This window comes from Rhinopithecus roxellana, chromosome 5 (genome assembly GCF_007565055.1).
Source record: "Rhinopithecus roxellana isolate Shanxi Qingling chromosome 5, ASM756505v1, whole genome shotgun sequence".
NCBI classification, from domain to species: Eukaryota; Metazoa; Chordata; class Mammalia; order Primates; family Cercopithecidae; genus Rhinopithecus; species Rhinopithecus roxellana.
In genome coordinates, this window is record NC_044553.1 from 77,394,668 (window position 1) to 77,415,429 (window position 20,762).

Genomic DNA, 20,762 nt, shown 5'->3' on the forward strand with positions numbered 1-20,762 from the left:
AAAAAAAAAAAAAAAAAACTGGAGGAACACAGTGGCTAACACCTATAATGCCAGCATTTTCAGAGGCCAGGTGGGCAGATTGCTTGAGCTCAGAGAAGTTCCAGAGCAGCCCGGGCAACACGGTAAAACCCTGTCTCTACAAAAAACAAAACAAAATAAAACAAAACAGAACACACACACACACACACACACACACACACACACACACCAGAAAAATCAGCCAGACACGGTGGCATGCGCCTGTGGTCCCAGAGTTTGAGGCTGCAGTGATCATATCACCGCACTCCAGCCTGGACAACAGAGCAAAGTCATCTCGAAAGAAAGAATGAAAAGAAAAAAGAAAAATCCAGTGACATTAAATGGCCTACCTCCCCCTAAAGCCAAAAATTTCATGTTAGAGTTATGATCAGAACTTGAGAATTTGAAAACTCAGTTCACTACTTTACCTACTAAATAACTCACTGATCATTCTATTTCTCTGAGTACTTAATTTTCTTTTAAAACTTTTCTCATCACTTGTACATGTGAACAAGTTAACTCCCCGCAAATGGACTCCATTAGAGATACACATATACAACTCTAAGATAAACAATAAAAATCCTTCAATATAAATATTAGCCAGGCTTGATGGTGCATGTCTGTAATTCCAGCTACTTGGGAGGCTGAGGGAGGAGAAACACTTGAACTTAAGAGTCTGATAAAGGCTGTAGTACACTATGACTGTGCCTGTGAATAGCCGTAACACTCCAGCCTGGGTGGCATAGTGAGACCCCATTAACAGATTAATTGTGAAAATAACAGTGTCTAAGACTTGGTATACAGTAATTATTAGAAAGAGCTGCTTAACAATTAAGGCAGAGAACATGAACAAGACAGTTGTAATTATCATGGAATTAAGTTATCTCTTAGATATCTTAAGACAACTTAAGACTAAACTTCCTTAGTAAACACTCAAGTAAAGCATCAAGCAAGCAAATCATCTCAGTTCAGTAAATTTTATTTTACATTTTGAAATGGAGTCTCACTCTGTCACCCAAGCTGGAATACAGTGGCACGATGTCAGCTCACCGCAGCCTCTGACTTCCAGGCAGCAATTCTCATGCCTCAGCCTCCCAAGTAGCTGGGATTATAGACACGCACCATCATGGCAGGATAATTTTTTTGTATTTTTAGTTGAGACAGGTTTTCACCATGTTGGCCAGGACGGTCTCAAACTCCTGGCCTCAGGTGATCTGCCTGTCTTGGCCTCCCCAAGTGCTAGGATTATAGGCATGAGCCACTGAGCCCAGCTTCAGTTCAATAAATGTTTAGGAAGGATATTTGTACTTAAGGGATTAACATCAGTTATTTGGTTGTCTTCCTTATCACTGGTTCTGTTCCAACTCTGTCCCCACATACCATATTTAACAATCTCCATTTGAATGGATTTGATTAAGTGAAAATTTTATCTTTTGAAGAATTCTGAGAGTTCCCTAGCAAATAGTATTAACAATATTTATGAGTTTCTGGATATTTAAAAAACACAGTTTAAATCTATTTTAATTTGGATGAGAAACAATTCTACTCACTGCCTATTACACAATTCTCCCCGTGGTGATAAAATAAACTCCAGAAAGATTTAGGTCTATAAATGACAACTTGGACAAGTTGTTGCTGCTTTAAAAAACAAATAGGGGTTGGAGGTAAGAGGCACCAAGCTCTTACTCTTTTCCTTCCTTTCCTCACACTGAATACATTGATAGGTTATGGCTTAGAGGCTACTACTAAGTCCCACACATTTTCCTTTGTCTAAATAATGGAAGTTGATTTACCCTCTGAAATACAAAGTCAGCACTAGCCTTAAACTACTGAAATACAAAGTCAGCACTAGCCTTAAACTACCAGATACTCACCGAGTTAGGGTAGTTCAAGTAGCAGATCTGACAAGGCATATCCTGTGCTGATGACCTTGTATTCATCTGGCGTGTTCGAGACTTTTTACTTGGATTAATTACATGACACTCAGCAAAGAGCTTCTCCAGGTTTCCATCAAAGTACCTGCATTATTTAAACAGAAAGGATAAGAGCCCAGCAACTGCACACTGTTAGAGCTCTCCAAAAACCTGCTTTTCTATAGGGAAAAGCAAGAAGCTGAATTAAAATAAAACAAGATAATAACCTTTTTACTCAGAGGAAATAAAAGCTATATGGTACAAATTATAGCAAATAAAGGTGTGTGTATACATGTGCATATATATATATTGCAAGCAGCAAAAATTCAGTCTACTCTCATATATATGAGTATGTATGTGTGTGTGTGTGTGGGTGTGTATATATATATAAACTAGTAGACTGAGTTTTTGCTATTTTTTTTCTAAATTTTGTTTTTAAATAATTGAATCTTGGGAAGTTAAGCTGTTAGTATTTTAACAGTACTGCAACTAAAACTTAAGGATTAAATACTACTCTATGAAGAGTAATATTTTACATGGGTAGGCTATATTTTATACAAATGAACTCATTTTATTAATAATTTTAGTTAAAGCAATTTAAACATATTAGCTTTAGTAAACAATTTATCTTACCACACAAATCATCTTAAAAATAAAATTACTACATGTGTCTCATTCTACATAATAGACTTGCTTTCTAAACGTTCTTTTGAAATATTTTTAATTTACTGAGAAAGGAGAAGAAATAGAACAAAAAAGTGTAACTTCAAACATTTTATATAAAATAAATTACATATTAGCTTTTCATAAAATATGTATCTAAATATAGAGGTGTTCCATATCTAATACATCAAGAGTATATGCCAAGTACTACCTAGAGTTTTAACTAAATAGCAAACCTCTGGACAGAAGATAGTAGAGCAGACCTTAAGCGAGAGTGGGCGGGGAAGACAGTGGTAAATACTTAGCACAATGTTTCCAATTAATTCAGATAAGACATGTTCCCTGGCCTCCTGAAATAGCTTACTATTCAAAAGGGAAAAGCAATAGATTCAAAAAAATTTTTAAAAAAACTTTTCAATTTGCAAAACCAATATAACCAGCAAAAATATTAATGCGTAATCTGGTCAATTACTTTTTAGGTTGTAAAGCCCAGGTTACAATAACTATAATGCTCTTTATATACAAACAGGAGATTTTCAATTTTAAAAGTTGAATTCAATACTCAAAAGGAATTTCCAATATTTTTAATTAAGGTCTTATTTAGGCTTTGTGTCAAAGGTTACTATACCTTACTGTACCTCCAGAAAAATCATTCAAATGAAACAAACCATATCACTTCTCCTAAGACTAATAAATATCTTTTTCATAGATACTTTGACTACAGCATATTTCAATGAAATCATATTATCAATTGAAATGCCAACACATTACAAAAAGGAGGATTATCAGAAAGTTCAAGTTGTCGGGAACTCATACAAATAGAAAATTAATGTCTCTGATGATTCAGATAATCAGAATATATCTACAGCAGAAAATCAAATGCTTTCCTACAATTTTGAGACAGAGTCCCACTCTGTTGCCCAGACTGGAGTGCAGTGGTGCTATCTCGGCTCACTGCAAACTTTGCCACCCAGGTTCAAGCGATTCTCCTGCCTCAGCCTCCCAAGTACCTGGAATTGCAGGCCTGCCACCATGCCCCGCTAATTTTTGTTGTAATATCCAGGAGCAGTGGCTCACACCTGCAATCCCAGCACTTTGGGATGCCGAGGCGGGTGGATCACTTGAGGTCAGCAGTTCAAGACCAGCCTGGCCAACATGGTGAAACCCCCATCTCTACTAAAAATACAAAAAAATTAGCTGGGCACAGTGGCGGGTGCCTGTAATCCCAGCTACCCGGGAGGCCAAGGCATGAGAGCTGCTTGAACCCAGGAGGCGAGGTTGCAGTGAGCCAAAATGGTGCCACTGCACTGCACTCTAGCCTAGGTGACAGATCGAGACTGTCTCAATTTTTTAAAAAAATATATGAAATACCAACTTTTACCTGAAAAACTGAAAGCATAAGAGACTAACACTAAATATCAATTCATAAACCAGCTAAACACCTTGTTTTATAAAAATATTCACGCTAACAAGACAAACTTCTGTCATCCAAAATTTGACAACATGGAACTAACGACTCTCATACTCTGGTTAACATTCTAGACAGTATTCTATGAGTATACAGCCACACGGACATGTGTCTCCAATTTCATATAAATAACACCCTAGTCCACATTTATAATCTGCTTTCTTCACTAGACAATATCTAACAGACATCTTTGTCATTAAATGTCTACATTTTTCATTTTTGCACAGTATTCCACTATAGTTATTTACGATAATATATCTAACCAATGTTATTCTGAAGGACATTTAAATGTGCCACATAAAAATAATCCTTGATTAAAATTTTAGCCCATCAGATAGGGAAAAATATCTAGACTTAACTTGTATTTCTTTATTTATTAGTGAAGGTGAATACATTTTTCTGTGGTGATCTTATTCCTTATTAAGTTCAGTGTGTAAAGAGGAAGACTAAATCTTTGTTTCATGGGTTGCTTTCTTTCTCCCATTTCTTTCTTGTCTTTCAACTTTCTTTAATGGTGTTTAATTATCACTTTAAAATTTTTATGTAGGCACATTTATCATGCTACCCCACTGTGATTTCTGCAGTTTATACCACACTTTAAAAGACTTCTATACCCAAAGATTTTAATGGAAATTCATTAATGATTTAGATCTCACCTTTAAACTGTTTCTATTAAAACTGTTATTTTTTACGTAATAAGGAGTACGGGATTCCATTTCATTTCAATCCATTTATTGAAGGGTTGTCTCATCTACTGGAAACACTTTTTCCCACCTTTAGGTTTCAGCTTACATCTGACTTCCTCAAATAAGTGATCTCTGACAGCTCCTCACTTGCAGCCCCATTAGATAAGGTTCCCTTGAATTACATCCCATTGTTACTCCTAGTCCTTTGCAGCACTTAAAACATTACTAAGTGTAATCACTCTTTATGTTTGCTCTGCTAGAAGGTAAACCCCATGAGGACTACTTTATTATTCCTGGAGCCCTAATGTCTACAGGCATGTTACAAGCACTTAGTTTCTTCCTAAAGAGTAACTGACTAATCTAACTCTCAGCACTGACCTGTTTACTATATACCAAAATTTCCTATTTAGACGAGTTTATTCCTGGACTCTCCATTCTATTCCACTAATTTGTCTGCTCTTGTAGTTGATAAATTCTCAATATTTGACAAAGATCCCTTTACCATTCTTCTCTTACAGAATTTTCTCTGCTATTCTTCCATATTTGTTTTTTCAAGTTAAGTATAATCATTGTTAACTTTTTTTAATCCTGTGGAACTTTTACTACAATTATATCACGTAAACTGAAAGAACCGACTCTATAATATTGTCTTCCTAGCCAAGAACAAAGTATCTTTCAATTTACTTAATTCCAATTCCTATTCACTCCTCTCAACAGTTTTGTAACTTTTTTTCACTATGTGGATCCTGCACATATTCCAGTGACTTTATTCTCAGGTATTTCAAGTTCTTTTTGTTGGGAGAAAAGCTGAGTGTTGGGAGAGAAGCTGAGGCAGGGTTTGCATGTCTGCTAGACTTGCTGGCTCCTTACTTCTAGCACTCGCATGATCTCAAGTAGCCACGTTTCAAAGAAAATGCTAAACCCTCACAGCTGTAAGCTCATTTGCTTGATACACTGCTTCCTTTCAACCCCCACATCCTCACCACCTGTTTCTTTGTTTGATCACTAATAAACAGCGTGGAGCGTGGGCTCCCAGAGCTCCAGGGTTCGCAGCCTCCATACTAGCATTGGCTCCCTGGTCCCACTTTCTCTTGTCTTTTCTCATTCCTTTGACTCCGCTAGATGTCGTCGCCCCAACAGTCTGGTGTTGGGTCTAATCAACCCAATACTTTTTAACTGTCAATCTGAATTCCTCTGCTTTAGATAGCTTTAGTACTGGAGTTTGTAACATTTTTAAAAATAGGAGTTAATAGCTTCTTTAAAAAAAATAAGAGAGTCTCACTATGTTGCCCTGGCTGGTGCACAGTAGCTTTTCACAGATGCAATAATAGCATACAGCCTTGAACTTTTGGCCTCAAGTGATCCTCCCGCCTCAGCTTCTTGAGTATGTGGGACTACAGGTGCACACCACTACATGTGGCTTGGAGTTTATAGTTTTTTGATCCATTCTAGAAGCCACCAAATGAACTTTCAAATACTGCTAAGTATTTTAAATGAAATATGAGTGGGAAGCTAAGAATCCACTCATATTCTTGAGGGTAGTAGGCCTAGAAATCTTCTTTTATCAAAGTTTCATGTATTTGTTCTGATCTGTATTTACTATATGGTCTGTTCACCCCTGATTCCACAATCTTTATTTGGAAATTACTAAAATCTAATTTAGTTTTACTAGGAGTTGCCTGTATAATTAATACTTAAATACATTTCTTATAAAAGTTAAATAATACATTGATCATCCTTTTGGTTTTGGTTGCAACTTCCTAAAGCTCTTCCCAGTTGATTATAGTTTTATATAATGTTTTCACTACTTACATTCTTTTTTTTTTTTTTTTTGAGACGAAGTCTCGCTCTTGTCACCCAGGCTGGAGTACAATGGTGCAATCTCGGCTCACTGCAACCTCCGCCTCCCGCGTTCAACCGATTCTCCTGCCTCAGTCTCCCAAGTAGCTGGGACTACAGGTGCCTGCCACCACGCCTGACTAATTTTTGTATTTTTAGTGGAGACAGGGTTTCACCATATTGGTCAGGCTGGTCTCAAACTCCTGACCTTGTGATCTGCCCGCCTCAGCCTCCCAAAGTGCTGGGATTACAGGCATGAGCCACCACGCCCGGCCCATTGTTTTTATATTATGTAGCCTTTCTTTCAAGAATGATAACTGTTTTTTGTCTCATAAACTTGATCACCTCCAATTACTCAGACATAATTCTAATGCTTAAATGTGTTCAATTGCTCACTTTGGACAAAATCCTTTCCCTCCTCAATATTCATATAGAGATAGTGTTCTATTTTCTTGTTACCTGTTGTTACTGAGGAAGTCTGTGGCCAAAATAATTTTCTCATTTTATTCTTTATTCTAGAACTTTAGCAGTTCCACCAGGCTTTATTCTAAGCATTTAACTTTCTCTTTTGAAATGTCATTTGGATATTAATTACCTCGAGATCCTTTAATCGTTAGGAATGTGTTTGATTTGCATCCAGTCTCTTAAGTTGTCCTCCATGTCTACCATTTGCTATTTACTTCTTTGTCCTTTTCCTGTCTTCCAGACCTATTTTCTGTAATGCCTGCTCTATTTCTTTCTATCAATGTGGTTTCAAGTTCTACAAGATCATTATTTATCCTTTCTTTTTTTTCTGTTCTGCCAGTTTCCTTTTCACCTTCTTCTGTTGTTTTTCAGTTTAACTTTGATCCCTCATCTCAGAGTCTATGTTTAATTTCCTAAGACAAAGCTGATTTCTTCTAATTATGATTGTTTTATTTAAGACTACTATGCCTGGAGAGTAGTCCAGGCAGAGAATAGGCTGGATTCTTAACTACCCACACTGTTTACCTAGGTACTTATCTGGAAGTTCCTCTAATTTGCTGGCTTCTATGTAAATCATTGCTTCTGAAAATCAGACCAAAATAAAAAGGAACTGACTCAGTGTGAAGCAGTGTAGTTGAGGTATCTTTAATGAGTTAACCAAATACTTCTCTCTGTTTCATTGACTTGAAAGAGCTGCAAAGCTTATCCTAGAACTGTGCTTCCCTCCTTGCCTGTAACCCTGCCCATCCTTTTCAGGAAATCATGTGGATCAAAACAAAAAAAACAAGTAGCAGTGTGGTTTCTCCTTCAGTCCAGCCTCTCCTTAGTGAAGCAAGGGCACAAGCAGGGTATCACCCATTCCTATGGCCTATATTTGTCTACATTAAGATTTTCTTATAGACAATTATCTGTCAATTTAAAGAATATTAGATTTAAGCAGTTTCTCAGTAGACTGTAAATTCTCTTCTCTCCAGGATCATTTCTGCATACTGAGTACATTTACAGAAATACAGTTGAGCAACCTGGCAATCAGACAACTTTTCAGAATATTTGGATCTTAATTTTTCATTTTACTTGCCTGCTATAGAGAAACAGGGATCACCACTGGCTAGTGTTTCTTCTTGAATCCTGAGTGACTGTGGCATCACTGTTTGCCATTCTAATATTTATCTTCAAAGCTACTAAGTCTTCAAACTTCATGAAGACCAACCACTACTGGAGAAGTACTGACTTTATCTCAGCTCACTGCAACTTCCACCTCCCAGGTTCAACATTTCTTGTGCCTCAGCCTCTGGAGTAGCTGGGATTACGGATGTGTGCCACCACACCTGGCTAACGTTTTTGTGATTTTAGTAGAGATGGGGTTTCACCATGTTGGCCAGACTGGTCTCAAACTCCTGGGCTCAAATGATCTGCCCACCTCAGCCTCCCAAAGTGTTGGGATTACACGCCCAGCCTCTACGCTTACTCTTAAAACTATCAGAGTTCAATCCTCCTATCCAGTCTTTTAATGCTTCCATTATACATTTGCAAGTCAACTAGCTATTGCTATAAGCCTGAGAGTAAAAATAAACACACATAAGAAAATTTATTAAAAAACACATTATACATTATACGTATCCATGTATGAAAATGTATATACATGTAACGTTTACTTCTAAATGACCAAAAACATTTGTTTTAACACTCACATGTGGCAGTTTATGGGTATCAGATTGCAATTTCAAAATACTACAAGTCACAATTATTCTATACCTTATAGTTCTGACAAAGAACAAAAATCCACGATGCCAAAACCCTTCCAAGAACTGCCATTTCAACCCCCAACCCCTGCCGCCAGCCACATTAACCTGTTAATGATGTATTTTTTTTCTACTTTTAGAATATGTACATTTAAGAGAAAATGTCAAAGGAGCAAAGAAATATCTTAAATTCATTTAAATCACACGAATGAATAAGAACTGCCGTCACATAAAAAGCAAAAGTAACATGAGGTATGAAGATGACCGCTTAAAACAGCAATATGGAATAGTAAGTCATAAAAAATACTAAAATAAATAGTTCTTTCTCTTCTGGGGAATGCGATCAGAGCTGAGGGTTTGGAGCACTATGTTTCATTTATAACTTGGGAAACTATAGGACTTTTAAAACATCATGATCATGTTACTTTGATAAAAAAAAAATTTAAAAAGGGTTCCTGAGGCAGAATGTAAGTTTTCAAACAAATTGAAAGATACTAGTGCATCCTTTGTGGTTTTTAAAGTTATTCTTACAAAAGAATGTAAGATGACTGGCAAAACTACATACCTCTACTAGGTAAGTTCAGAATTCCCAAAAACCAAAACCATCTAAAGGAGTTAAGGAAAGAAAACCTTTCTATCCTAAGGAAAGCTTTTAGCCCTCATGTTACCAAAAAAAAAAAAAAAAAAAAAAAAAATCAAATGAGAACTCGCACAAATCTGTAACAGCTTGCTTTAAAAGATTTAGGTTTCTTAAGCTAATCTCTAAAAAAAAATGTGTATTCTATGTAGTTTTTACAGCTAAATAAACTTACTGCTCATATATTTTTCAGAAAAAGTAGAATACTTTTTGAGGCTGTAAGATTTTTCTTATTAGCCTAGTTTAAAAAAAAAAAGGCATTATAATAAAATAAAACCTAAAAAAAACAGCATTGTAATAAAATCTCCTGAGTTTGCTTACTGCTAAGCAAAATAATGTTTGATAGAGCAGCTACTAATTAATACTACTTCCAAGTGGCAGCACAAAAACCTGACTGCATACTTTATCCTTTATACTTCTGAGCCAGGATGAAGGCAGGTGGATTAAGGAAATAACCACAGTGAAACAGATGTTAAGATAACTCTTTCTAGGCTCGAATTCGCAAAATCATAACAGAAACACAATAAACTATGCCGTCTTCCAAAGGGATCCAATACTCATTTAATACAGAAAAACCTAAATACCCAAAAGCCAAGTGAACAGTAAATTGACCTCTTCCCCCATTCAGCTTTTACAATAAAAAATTTTGCTAATCAAAAAGCTTTTTTAAATAATACATTATTGCTCCTCATGAGTTTTAAAGGTAGATGTAAAACCATGAAGGTAAATAAAATTTCAAAAGAAAAAAAGGCTATGTGCAGAGTAGCTAGTGAGCCCATATCCCAGCACTGTGGGAGTTCAAGCTGGGAGGATCGCTCAAGCCCAGGAGTTTGGAACCAGCCTGAACAATATAGCAAGACTCTATCTCTATTAGAAATAAAATTTAAAAGATAAAAATAAAAGTATGGAGGACATTTACAAAAGAAGTTAATGACTATTCTTTTTCTAACACAGAATGGATAACATCTCTACAATAGAGGCTTTAGAAGACACAGACACTGGTTTTCACAGGATGTTCCAGCCACACTTACAAACACGTGTCGTCTTTACTGGTGGTTGTCTATGACTTCTGGCTTATGATTATTTCAATTTTACCAAGTTCATCAAACACATACATTTATAATTGGAGGTCCCTGGCATTTCAACAACTGTGCAGAAGACAAACGTTATAACTTATTTACAAATGTTCTCTGCCCCCACCCCACCCCTGCACTCCCAGAAGAAGGTTCAAGATTGTATTACTTTTTCATGGCCGGGCGCGGTGGCTCAAGCCTGTAATCCCAGCACTTTGGGAGGCCGAGACGGGCGGATCATGAGGTCAGGAGATCGAGACCATCCTGGCTAATACGGTGAAACCCCGTCTCTACTAAAAAATACAAAAAACTAGCCGGGCGACGAGGCGGGCGCCTGTAGTCCCAGCTACTCGGGAGGCTGAGACAGGAGAATGGCGTGAACCCGGGAGGCGGAGCTTGCAGTGAGCTGAGAGCCGGCCACTGCACTCCAGCCTGGGTGGCAGAGCAGGACTCCGTCTCAAAAAAAAAAAAAAAAAAAAAAAAGATTGTATTACTTTTTCAAAAGAGACTACAGTCCCCAAAATGACAAGAACCATTATTTTTTAAAAACTATTTTTACTTCAAAGAAAACAAAGACAGTAGCTTTTTGTGTCCTCTTTCCAAATATGTGCATTAAAGGAAATCTACACCCTCTGCTTAATGGTCTTTTGCTCCTGCTATACATTTTTATCTAGAAAATAAAACTACTTGTGAATCATGCAACAGTGGATCTGATTCCAACTGAAGAGAAATATCGTTTCTTCAAGTATATAAAAAGAAATGTCTTTATTGTTTTGATAATGATTTTTCAATGTATCTAATGCAAATCCTCAGGTTGTAAAAGTTGAAAGCCTATGAATCAAACAAGTATGTTTAAAATTTAGCTACGTTAAAACAAATCCATCAAAACACAAGCTAGTAACATAATTAAGTTCCATTTAACATAGTTCCCTCACCTATTCAAGCAACTATATGTAGGAATTATGCTAGTTAGTTGTAATGTCAATTGTTTTGAAGGAAAGAGATGAACACCTGTTTGTAGTATGACATGCTACTTAGCATGCAAGAATGGGGGAAGAATCCTAGAGAAGCACAGAAAACTAACTTCAAGAAGTTGAAACAAGTTGGTAAATGTGGTAAGAATATAGAGAATAAGAAGATATAGGAGGCATCAATTTGTGATGTACAGAATTGTACATGATGTCTATGAGCATAACCCCACAATGAAGTATTCTTGATATGTTCTGATTCTGTACAAAGCTACAGCTCTTAAGATTGAGGCCTGAATAGGAGAGGGCATCCCAAGGAATATACAGTTATAAGCACAGATATACAGAATGGAGTGAATGTACACAAGGTTTTCAAACCCCAAATCCAGGGAGTATAGGTTTGATGTGGCAGAAACCACAAAGGTAGCAGAGGTTGCTCAAATAAGTTAACAAACACATCTAAGTTAAATTTAGGATAGATTTGATATACGAGAGACTGTGAGAGCAGTGAGAAAAGCTGTCTTGGCAAAATGATAGGTTTACTTGTAGGTACAAAGGAACTATTAATCCTACAGGTCCAGAAAAAAAGGTGGACCTTCCCTTTAAGATTGATCCTTTTCCTATGTCTGTGTACGTGTTTTAAAATGATTTTTATTCTGCAATAACACAATTCTAGAAGTACATAAACATGCAGCTTACAAACTGTAATTAAAAAAACACCAGTATCCAATCACCACCCAGGACAAGAAATAGAACACTGCTAGTACTCTACAAGACCCCCCAAAAGTATAATCAATACCCTGTTTTTTTAAATAATTACACCATCTAAATATGCATCCTTAAACAATGTAAACTTAGTTTCAACTGTTTTAATCACTGCCTTGTTTTTTTAAATAGCTACACCACCTAAATATGCATCAAACAATATAAACTTAGTTTCAACCGTTTTTATATTTTACGTAAGAAGAACCATATAACAGATAGGTATTACTTTGGGTCCTTTTTTTTTTTCACTATGTTTTTAAGATTTATCTATGCTGTGGCTTGCAGCTTTTGCTCATTTATTTTGCACTGCTGAATAGTCACTATGTCAATATACCATAATTATCTATCTAGTGTAATAGTGATAAACATATGGGTTGTTTATAGGTTGAAGTATGAACAAATACTGCTATGAATATGCTTATATATGACTTTTTCTTTTTTTGAGACAGGGTCTTACTCTGTCACCCAGGTTGTGGTGCAGTGACATAAAAACGGCTCACAGTAGCCTTGACCTCCCAGGCTCCAGCAATCCTCCCACCTCACCCTCCTGAGTAGCTGGGACTACAAACGGATGCCTTTTTAAAATCATGAAGCAAATGCTCCTTGGCATCTCTGAAATGTTTTTCTCATTAATTTGTTCAAGTGACCAATCATACTGAATTGTTTCAGGTTAAACCAACCTAGCATTCCCAGGATTCAGCTCAGGTGGCCATGCTGGGTACTGCTGAATTCAATTTGCTAATATTCTGAGGCGTTTCTGTTGCTCCAGTTTTTGTTTTGTGTGCGTGTATGTGTGTATGGTTTTTTCTATCTATGTACATGAGACAAACTGGTGTACAGTCTTTCCTTGGGTTTTGGTATGAAAGTTGTGATATCCTTATGAAGGCAGAAGACCCTATTTTTCTGTTCTTTAGAAGAATATAAGGTTGAAGTTACTGTCATATTAAATGTTATGGTAGAACTTTCCAGTATAACCATTTGAACTTCAACTTTTCTTTATAAAAACATTTTAAATTATGGATTTCATTTCTTGATAGTTAATAAGGATACAGGTTTACTATTTCTTATAGAAATTGCCTACTTCTAGGAATCTACCCATTTTGTCTATCAAGTTTGAACAGCTGTCCATAATTTTAAGAGTTTTGTTTTTTAAGCCATCCACAAGATTCTAGTGATATTTTTTTCATTCCTGATATTGGTTATTTAGGCTCTCTCTTTTTCCTAACCTCATCAAAGTGTCAATGTTATCAGTCTTAAAAAAAAGTCTTAAAAAAAAAATCTTACGGCCCTTCTACTGCATGCTTTCTATTTTAATAAATTCTGCTCTTTACTTCTTTCCTTGTATCTTCCCTATATTTATTTTGTCGTTCTTGTCCTAACTTGAGACCTCTAGCTCATTACTTGAGACTTTTAAGATGAATGCTTAGCTCATTATGCATTTAAGATTATAAATCCCAAAGTACAACATTCTGCAAGATTTTTCTCTTTAACAGACAAATAGTTGCTTAAATAACAATTATGAGTATTTGAAACTTCAATCCACACTGGCAGAATAAAATGTTGGTTGGCTTAAAAAAGATACAAAAAATAGGTACAACATAAAACCATTTATATTAATTAAAACATACTGTTTATGAATGTATTTTCCATGAATATCGTATTCTAGGTAAGGTTTATTTTCTTTCAATAGATTGAGGTACCATCTTACTATCACTTTCATTGTTGCTCTTGAGCTGTGCTCTAGAATATTATTATACCTATACTTTCACTCTTTTGAAAGCAGCCTTTCTTGTATCTCATTGCTTTAGATTTTTTCTTTATTTTTGCTGATTCTGTAGTTTCACTAAGATGTTTTTAAATGTGGATTTCTGGCCAGGCATGGTGGCTCATGCCTATAATCCCAGCACTTTGGGAGGCTGAGGCAGGCAGATCACTTGAGGTCAGGAGTTTGAGACCATCCTGGCCAACATGGCGAAACTCCGTCTCTACTAAAAATACTAAAATTAACCAGGCCTGGTGGCTCGTGCCTGTAATCCCAGGTACTCAGAAGGCTGAGCACTAGAATCCCTCAAACCCGGGAGGCGTGAGCTGCATTGAGCTGAGACTGCGCCACTGCACTCCAGCCTGGACAACAGAATGAAACTGTGTCTCAAAAAATAAATAAATTATAAATAAATAAATAAAAATGTGGATTTCTTTTTACCATATTTCATAAATCTAAAATGCTTTTGTGCTGAAATTTCATGATCTTTAACAGAAGTTGACATGGAAAATTTTTCACGAATCTTGTTGGACTGTTAAGGTGTATCCAGATTTCAGACGTTACAATGTGAAAAACTGTGTATCTTAGGATCAATGAAACAAGTAGCTATCACACATGGGAACTGTTATGTTTCTCAAATCTATGACATTTGGGTCTTTTACCAATCTGGAAAATTCTCAGCGTTTTTATCTTCAAATATTGCCTCTGCCACATTCTCTCCTCTCTTTCTAAAACTCAATGAGACCTTCTCATTATATCCTCTGTATTTCTTAACCTCTTCTGTATTTTCCATCATTTAATGGGTATACTTAATTCTGGATCATTGTTTGATTTTCAAATACACTAAACTCTCTTTAGCTTTGTCCAGTCTGCTGTTAAACTATCTCACCAAGCTAATTTTCCTTATTTTGTTTAGTTTTTAAAACTCCTGATTTTTTTCCAAATCTGAATGACAGCTCTCTGATGATAGCATACTCATTTTGGTCTAGGTCTGACAATTCCAGTATCTGAAGTTCCAGGTTGTTATGTTTTAATTAGAAAAATAATTTGAGAAGACAGTTTAATGTCTTAAATAATGTTATTTCCCTAGAGAAGATCTGTATTTGTTTCTGTTATATATGGGGGCTATCTTAACCCAAGTTCAAGGTTTAAGGTTTTCTGGACTACCCAAAAGACATGAAGATCATCTTCAGTCTTTAAGAAGCTAGTGTGTTCAATTCTCGCTCTTAATAGACCTAATATTCCAACTTCCCCCTCTACTAACCAAAGGGCAAACAAAACTCACAGCTCAGTCTCTGAGCTACCTCTTCTGGATCAGCATATACTGCTAGGGCAACAAGGACTGGAAGCTTGTTTCTCTAAATTTCTCTTGAGTCCCAAATTCTCAACCTTGAAACTCTATTTCCTATCTTACTAATTATTTGATAATCTTAGTTTTCAAACATGTTTCAGTATTTCACCTAGCCTCTTCTAGTGTATTTAGTGAAAGGAATGGTCAAAATTACCAGAAGTTTTCCTAGAGTGTCCTATATTTTCTGTCTCAGTTAAAACTTATTTTACTTCTCTTCCATCTACCCTCTGCTATCAATTTAGCTGCCACTATTGTAAGTCAGGACAGTATTTTCCTTTTACCCGGATAGCTAAAACAGCTCATTTATTACTAGATTGTTTTCTGAAATAATGCTTTTCCATCATTATTTCTCCATAAAACAACATTCAAGGGCTTCTCAATAAACAGAAAAATTCCAAATTCACTTACTTAAAATTCAAAGCCCTTATAATATGCATTAAACATTTCTAACCATTTCCCCTCTATTCTTCACATACTCCAGACATTCAATCTCATAACTGTTCAACATATATTCCTTAAACTTTATGCCCCACTTGGTTTTTTTTCTGAACCTTAAATATCCAGGTTCCCATATCACTCCTGCCCTTCCTTGTCCAATCAAATGCCACACCTCATTACTAAATCCTTTCCCACCTAAGTCAAAATTAAAAATTTATCTCTAAGTACCATGGAGCCATAAAAACTTATCTCTACATACCATGGGGGTCTATTGTATGATACACTGTTGTGTGTAACTCATCACCAAGCTCCTGCTCAATGTCTTAAACATAGCTGGTATTTTAAAAATTCTTGGCAGGGTACAGTGGCTCAGGCCAAGAAAGGAGGACTGCTTTAGTCCAGGAGTTCCACACCAGTGTGGTTAACAAAGTAAGGTCCCATCTCTACAAAAAATTTGCTAGGTGTTGTGGTGCACAGTCCTACCCACTAGGGAGGCCGAGGCAAGAGGATCAGCTTGAGCCCAGGAGTTTGAGGATGCAGTCGGCTGTGATCACGCCACCGCACTCCAGTCTAGGTGAGATAGTTCTTAACCACTGTACTATGAGATAGTACATTTCCTTTTTCTTTTGAGACAGAGTCTCGCTCTGTCGCCCAGGCTGGAATGTGGTGGCGCGATCTCAGCTCACTGCAAGCTCCACCTCCTGGGTTCACGCCATTCTCCTGCCTCAGCCTCCCGAGTAGCTGGGACTACAGGCACCCACCACCACACCTGGCTGTTTTTTTCTATTTTTAGTAGAGATGGGGTTTCACCGTGTTAGCCAGGATGGTCTTGATCTCCTGACCTCATGATCCGCCCGCCTCAGCCTCCCAAAGTGTTGGGATTACAGGCGTGAGCCACCACGCCCAGCCGTACATTTGCCTCTTGCCCTTCACTACTCTCCTCAATCATATATGAATTGTTTTTTGGTTTTTTTCTGAGACAGGGTCTCACTTGGTCACTCAGGCTGGAGTGCAGTGACATGATCACAGATCACACCTCCACCCTCCTGGGCTCCAGCAATCCTCCTGCCTCAGACTCCTGGACTATAGGTGTGCACCACCACACCCAGCTAATTTATTTTTTTGTAGAGATGGGGGTCTCCCTACGTTGTCCAGGCTAGTCTCCAACTCCTAAGCTCAAGCAATCTTCCTGCCACAGTCAGCTAAAGTTCTGGGATCACAGGCATGAGCCACTGTGCCCGGCCCTGGATTCTTTAAACTGGAAAAATTTCACTATATTGTAGAACAGTGATAAACGTCACCAAAAAGTCAAGGTTTCTGAAAAACCAAATTTACTTTCACCATCCCAGAGACTAATTATGAAATTATATATTATTAATAATGTGGCTACCACAAGTTCCATGTTATAATCATATCCAAGTGTTAACACTAGTACCTACCCATTAAATGGGTGTTAATGCTTCAGAATGAAAAGTGAAAAGCTATTTGTAACAGAGTCCAGGAAAGACTGAAATCCTTCTTCAGGATTCTTTAATTATATCTGTCCAGGTATAATTTAAGTTTTATAGGTGGTTAAGTTTTCAACCACCTATATTTCATCCCACCTCAAACACACCAGTTAATTCATTAGCATTTACCTTATATATTACCATACTACCAACTGAAATGAGTTTTTGAATGTAGATCTACAAGAAATCTGAGCTGCAGGAAAGATACCAACCTTAAAGGAGCTCCACTCTTGATGCTGCATTTCTAAAAGCTCCCAAAATGAAATCTGATTTACATTCATGTCATAATTCATGTCAATAAAATTCTATTATAGAAAAGAAAACCTATAAATGGCTGGATTTAATTAAAATACTTAGTAAACAATGGCTATATATTAGGAACTGCATTATGTGTAGGAATACAAGATAAGTAGGATAGTTTTCACACAAAGAACCTCAAATAGAAGTGGTAAAATACTAAATCAAATAAACAATACAGTGCAAAGCAGGTAGATCTTGAGAAATAAGAAAAGCTGTCTCAGAAGAAAAGGTTAACTTGAGTTTTGAAGGAAAATTAGGAAAAAAGACAGTAAGAAAGGCAAGTAAGGCCTGGGCCAATGACAGTACAATTCCAAAGATGCTCTCTAGAGCTGCACAGTAAACAGAAGCCCCGGGTCAAGCAGAAAAATGAATTTGGTGACTATCACAAAAGTTTTGTACTACTAAAGTGTAATACGAGAACAGACATAAGGATACGGAGATAAAAGAAGCTAGCAAGGTAGACAGAGGTCACAATTCGCTTTCCCATTTCTTCAGCTGAGAGAATTCCTCCCAGGCAGGAGCAGGGAGACAAACAGTTTATCAAAAACTTAGTACTCAAAGAAGGTTCAATGAGGTAATCTATCAAAGGAGTAAGGAGATATCCAGCTTTCAGAGGTTGCAGAGGTATTAGTTTTGGTGTCATATGCCCAATATTGATGTTATCAGCAGCGATACCTGTGTCCAATGGCAGCAGCAACAGTGCCTGCGCTAAAATAGTTTGACATTGTGATTTTGGCATTTTCCTGACTGCACAGCCTTCACACCTAAGATTCTCAATCTTTAATGTCTATTTCACTTTTAACCTCTTAAAGTTTGTTTATAATGAAAAATCCTGACTGATATACCAGGAAAGGAGGAAAAGGTTCAAGATATGACAGATGAAATAATGGAAGCAATATCCCACAAAAATCATCGTAGTATCAAAACTAGATGGAAGATTTGACAGATAACAGTTGTTGCTGTATTTCTGACTTTCTGCATTGCTTTACCTGGAGAGGCATGGAAAGACATTAGTAATTACAGAAAATTCTATTTAGTTTGTAAAACAAAGAGAAATTAATCTGCAGAGATTAAAAAAAAAAAAAAAAAAAAAGAGCATTAGACTAGAAAAGAAAGAAAATGGCAGTGGTCTGGAAAACTGCTATAATGGATAAAAGACCATAAAGTTAAAGGTGTCCTTTCTCCACCAGCTCCGAACTTTGCCCAAAATTTATCTTATTTAATTGTTTAAGAGTCAGGGTCTTCCTCTGTCGCCCAGGCTGGAGCGCAGTGGTAAGATCAGCGTTCACTGCAGTCTCAAACTTTGCACTGAAGTGAGACTCCCACCTTGGCCTCCCTGGTAGGCAGCACTGCAGGCACACACTACCATGCCCAGCTAAGTTTCCTACTTCTTTTTAAAGGCGAGTCTCACTGTGTTGCCCAGGCTGGTCTGGAACTCCAAGTGATCCTCCCACCTAAGCCTCCTGAGTCACTAGAATTACAGGGCTGAACCACTGTACCTGCCCCAAAATTTAAAAAGAATAAATCACATTCATTTTTAGGGTCAGTACAAATTTGTTTAACCTACAGACTAAGAGGAATGGGGCAAATAAGATGAATAACTGGCAAGGATCTATTTATACCTCTATGCCCTCAGGGGACCATGAGCTCCTCCTCGCTCCAGGGCAGGGACCATGGCTTACTAATGAATAAAATAAAATAAAAAAAAATCATGTCTGGCATATGGAAATGACAAAGGAAAATTTTAAAATATTTCACAATTTTAACTAGGATAAGATTTATCTTTAAATATATCGAAATAAGTATAAATGATACTTCAATACATTCACTGTAATCCATTAGGAAGCAAAATTTTTAAAAAATACTACATTACAAACCTTATGGGCTGTATGTAGACTAAAGGTAGGTATATTGCCTACCTTTTCTTATGATTCCTAGGACACTAAATACCTACAGGATTACCATATGGGTAACCTCAATTTTTATATGCAAACAATGCAGAGACTGAATGTGGAGGCTCACACCTGTAATCCCAGCACTCTGTGGGGCTGAGGTGAGAGGATCGCTTGTGTCTAGGAGTTTGAGATCAGCCTGGACAACATAGTGAGACCCTGCTTCTACAATAAAATTGAGAAAAAAAAAAAAAGAATGTGGAGGAACACAGAGGTCACTGAAGCTACAACTACTTACATTCCATGTTTCTTTTCATTTTCCAAGGGAACTGAAGGAGGAAGTAATGGAAAGGGACTGGGCACTGTGATTGTTTGCACTTCTCAGGTGATTTTAATGGGCAATCACTTTAATAGTTTATCAGTCAATTCTTCTGGGTTTCCTAGATTATATACTTTACATATAATTTATCTTCCTTTCTAGTTTTTATGTCACTTATTTAATTTTCCATGTATTACGTTATTTATCAGAACCTCCAGTACATTCAAATGGTGGTGATAGTCATAATCCTTGATTAAAACGAGCATGCTTCTGATGCTTCAACATTAAGTATAATTTTATTGTAGATTTCAGTTGATACCTTTAATCAATCTGAGAAATCACTTTCTCAGTTTGCTAAGAATTTAGTTTTCACTAAATCATGAGTTAACGCATACTTTTATTAAAATGCTCAACTGACATTTATTATGAATATCCTTTGGTTTATCTTCATTAATCTGTCAATGTTGTAAATGTTATAAACAAAAAATTTTCCCCTGGTGATGATCTATTCTTGCTTTCTTAGGAGAAATCCTACTAAATTGGCCAGGCACTGGCGGCTCATGCCTATAATCCCAGCACTTTGGGAGGCTGAGGCGGGCAGATCACTTGAGGTCAGGAGTTTGAGAGCAGCCTGGTCAACATGGTGAAATCCCATCTCCACTAAAAATAAAGAAAAAAACTAGCCAGATAGGGTGGCACGCACCTGTAGTTCCAGACACTTGGGAGGCTAAGGTGGGAGAATCATTTGAACCTAGGAGATGGAGGTTGCAGTGAGCCAAGATCATGCCACTGCACTCCAGCCTGGGTGACAGAGTAAGACCCTGTCTCAAAAAAAAAAAAAAAAAATCCTACTAAGAGTCATTGATTCAATTAAGTATTATTTTATTTACAAATTCAACAGCTATGTTCATAAGTATCATTTTCTCATACTGTCTTTGTCAAATTTTGGAACCGG

The 20,762-nt window shown here is 36.9% G+C and overlaps 2 protein-coding genes across 3 annotated transcripts in view; both read right to left on the reverse strand.

Moving 5' to 3' along the window:
• Positions 1–20,762, reverse strand: part of BBS4 (Bardet-Biedl syndrome 4) — a 393,503-nt gene that overhangs the window by 119,280 nt on the left and 253,461 nt on the right. The window lies entirely within an intron of this gene.
• The window catches only part of ARIH1 (ariadne RBR E3 ubiquitin protein ligase 1), a 110,251-nt gene that overhangs the window by 36,099 nt on the left and 53,390 nt on the right, over positions 1–20,762 (reverse strand). The window contains 1 exon segment of the mRNA XM_010385300.2: positions 1,893–2,037. Within this exon segment, the coding sequence (XP_010383602.2) occupies positions 1,893–2,037 (145 nt within the window).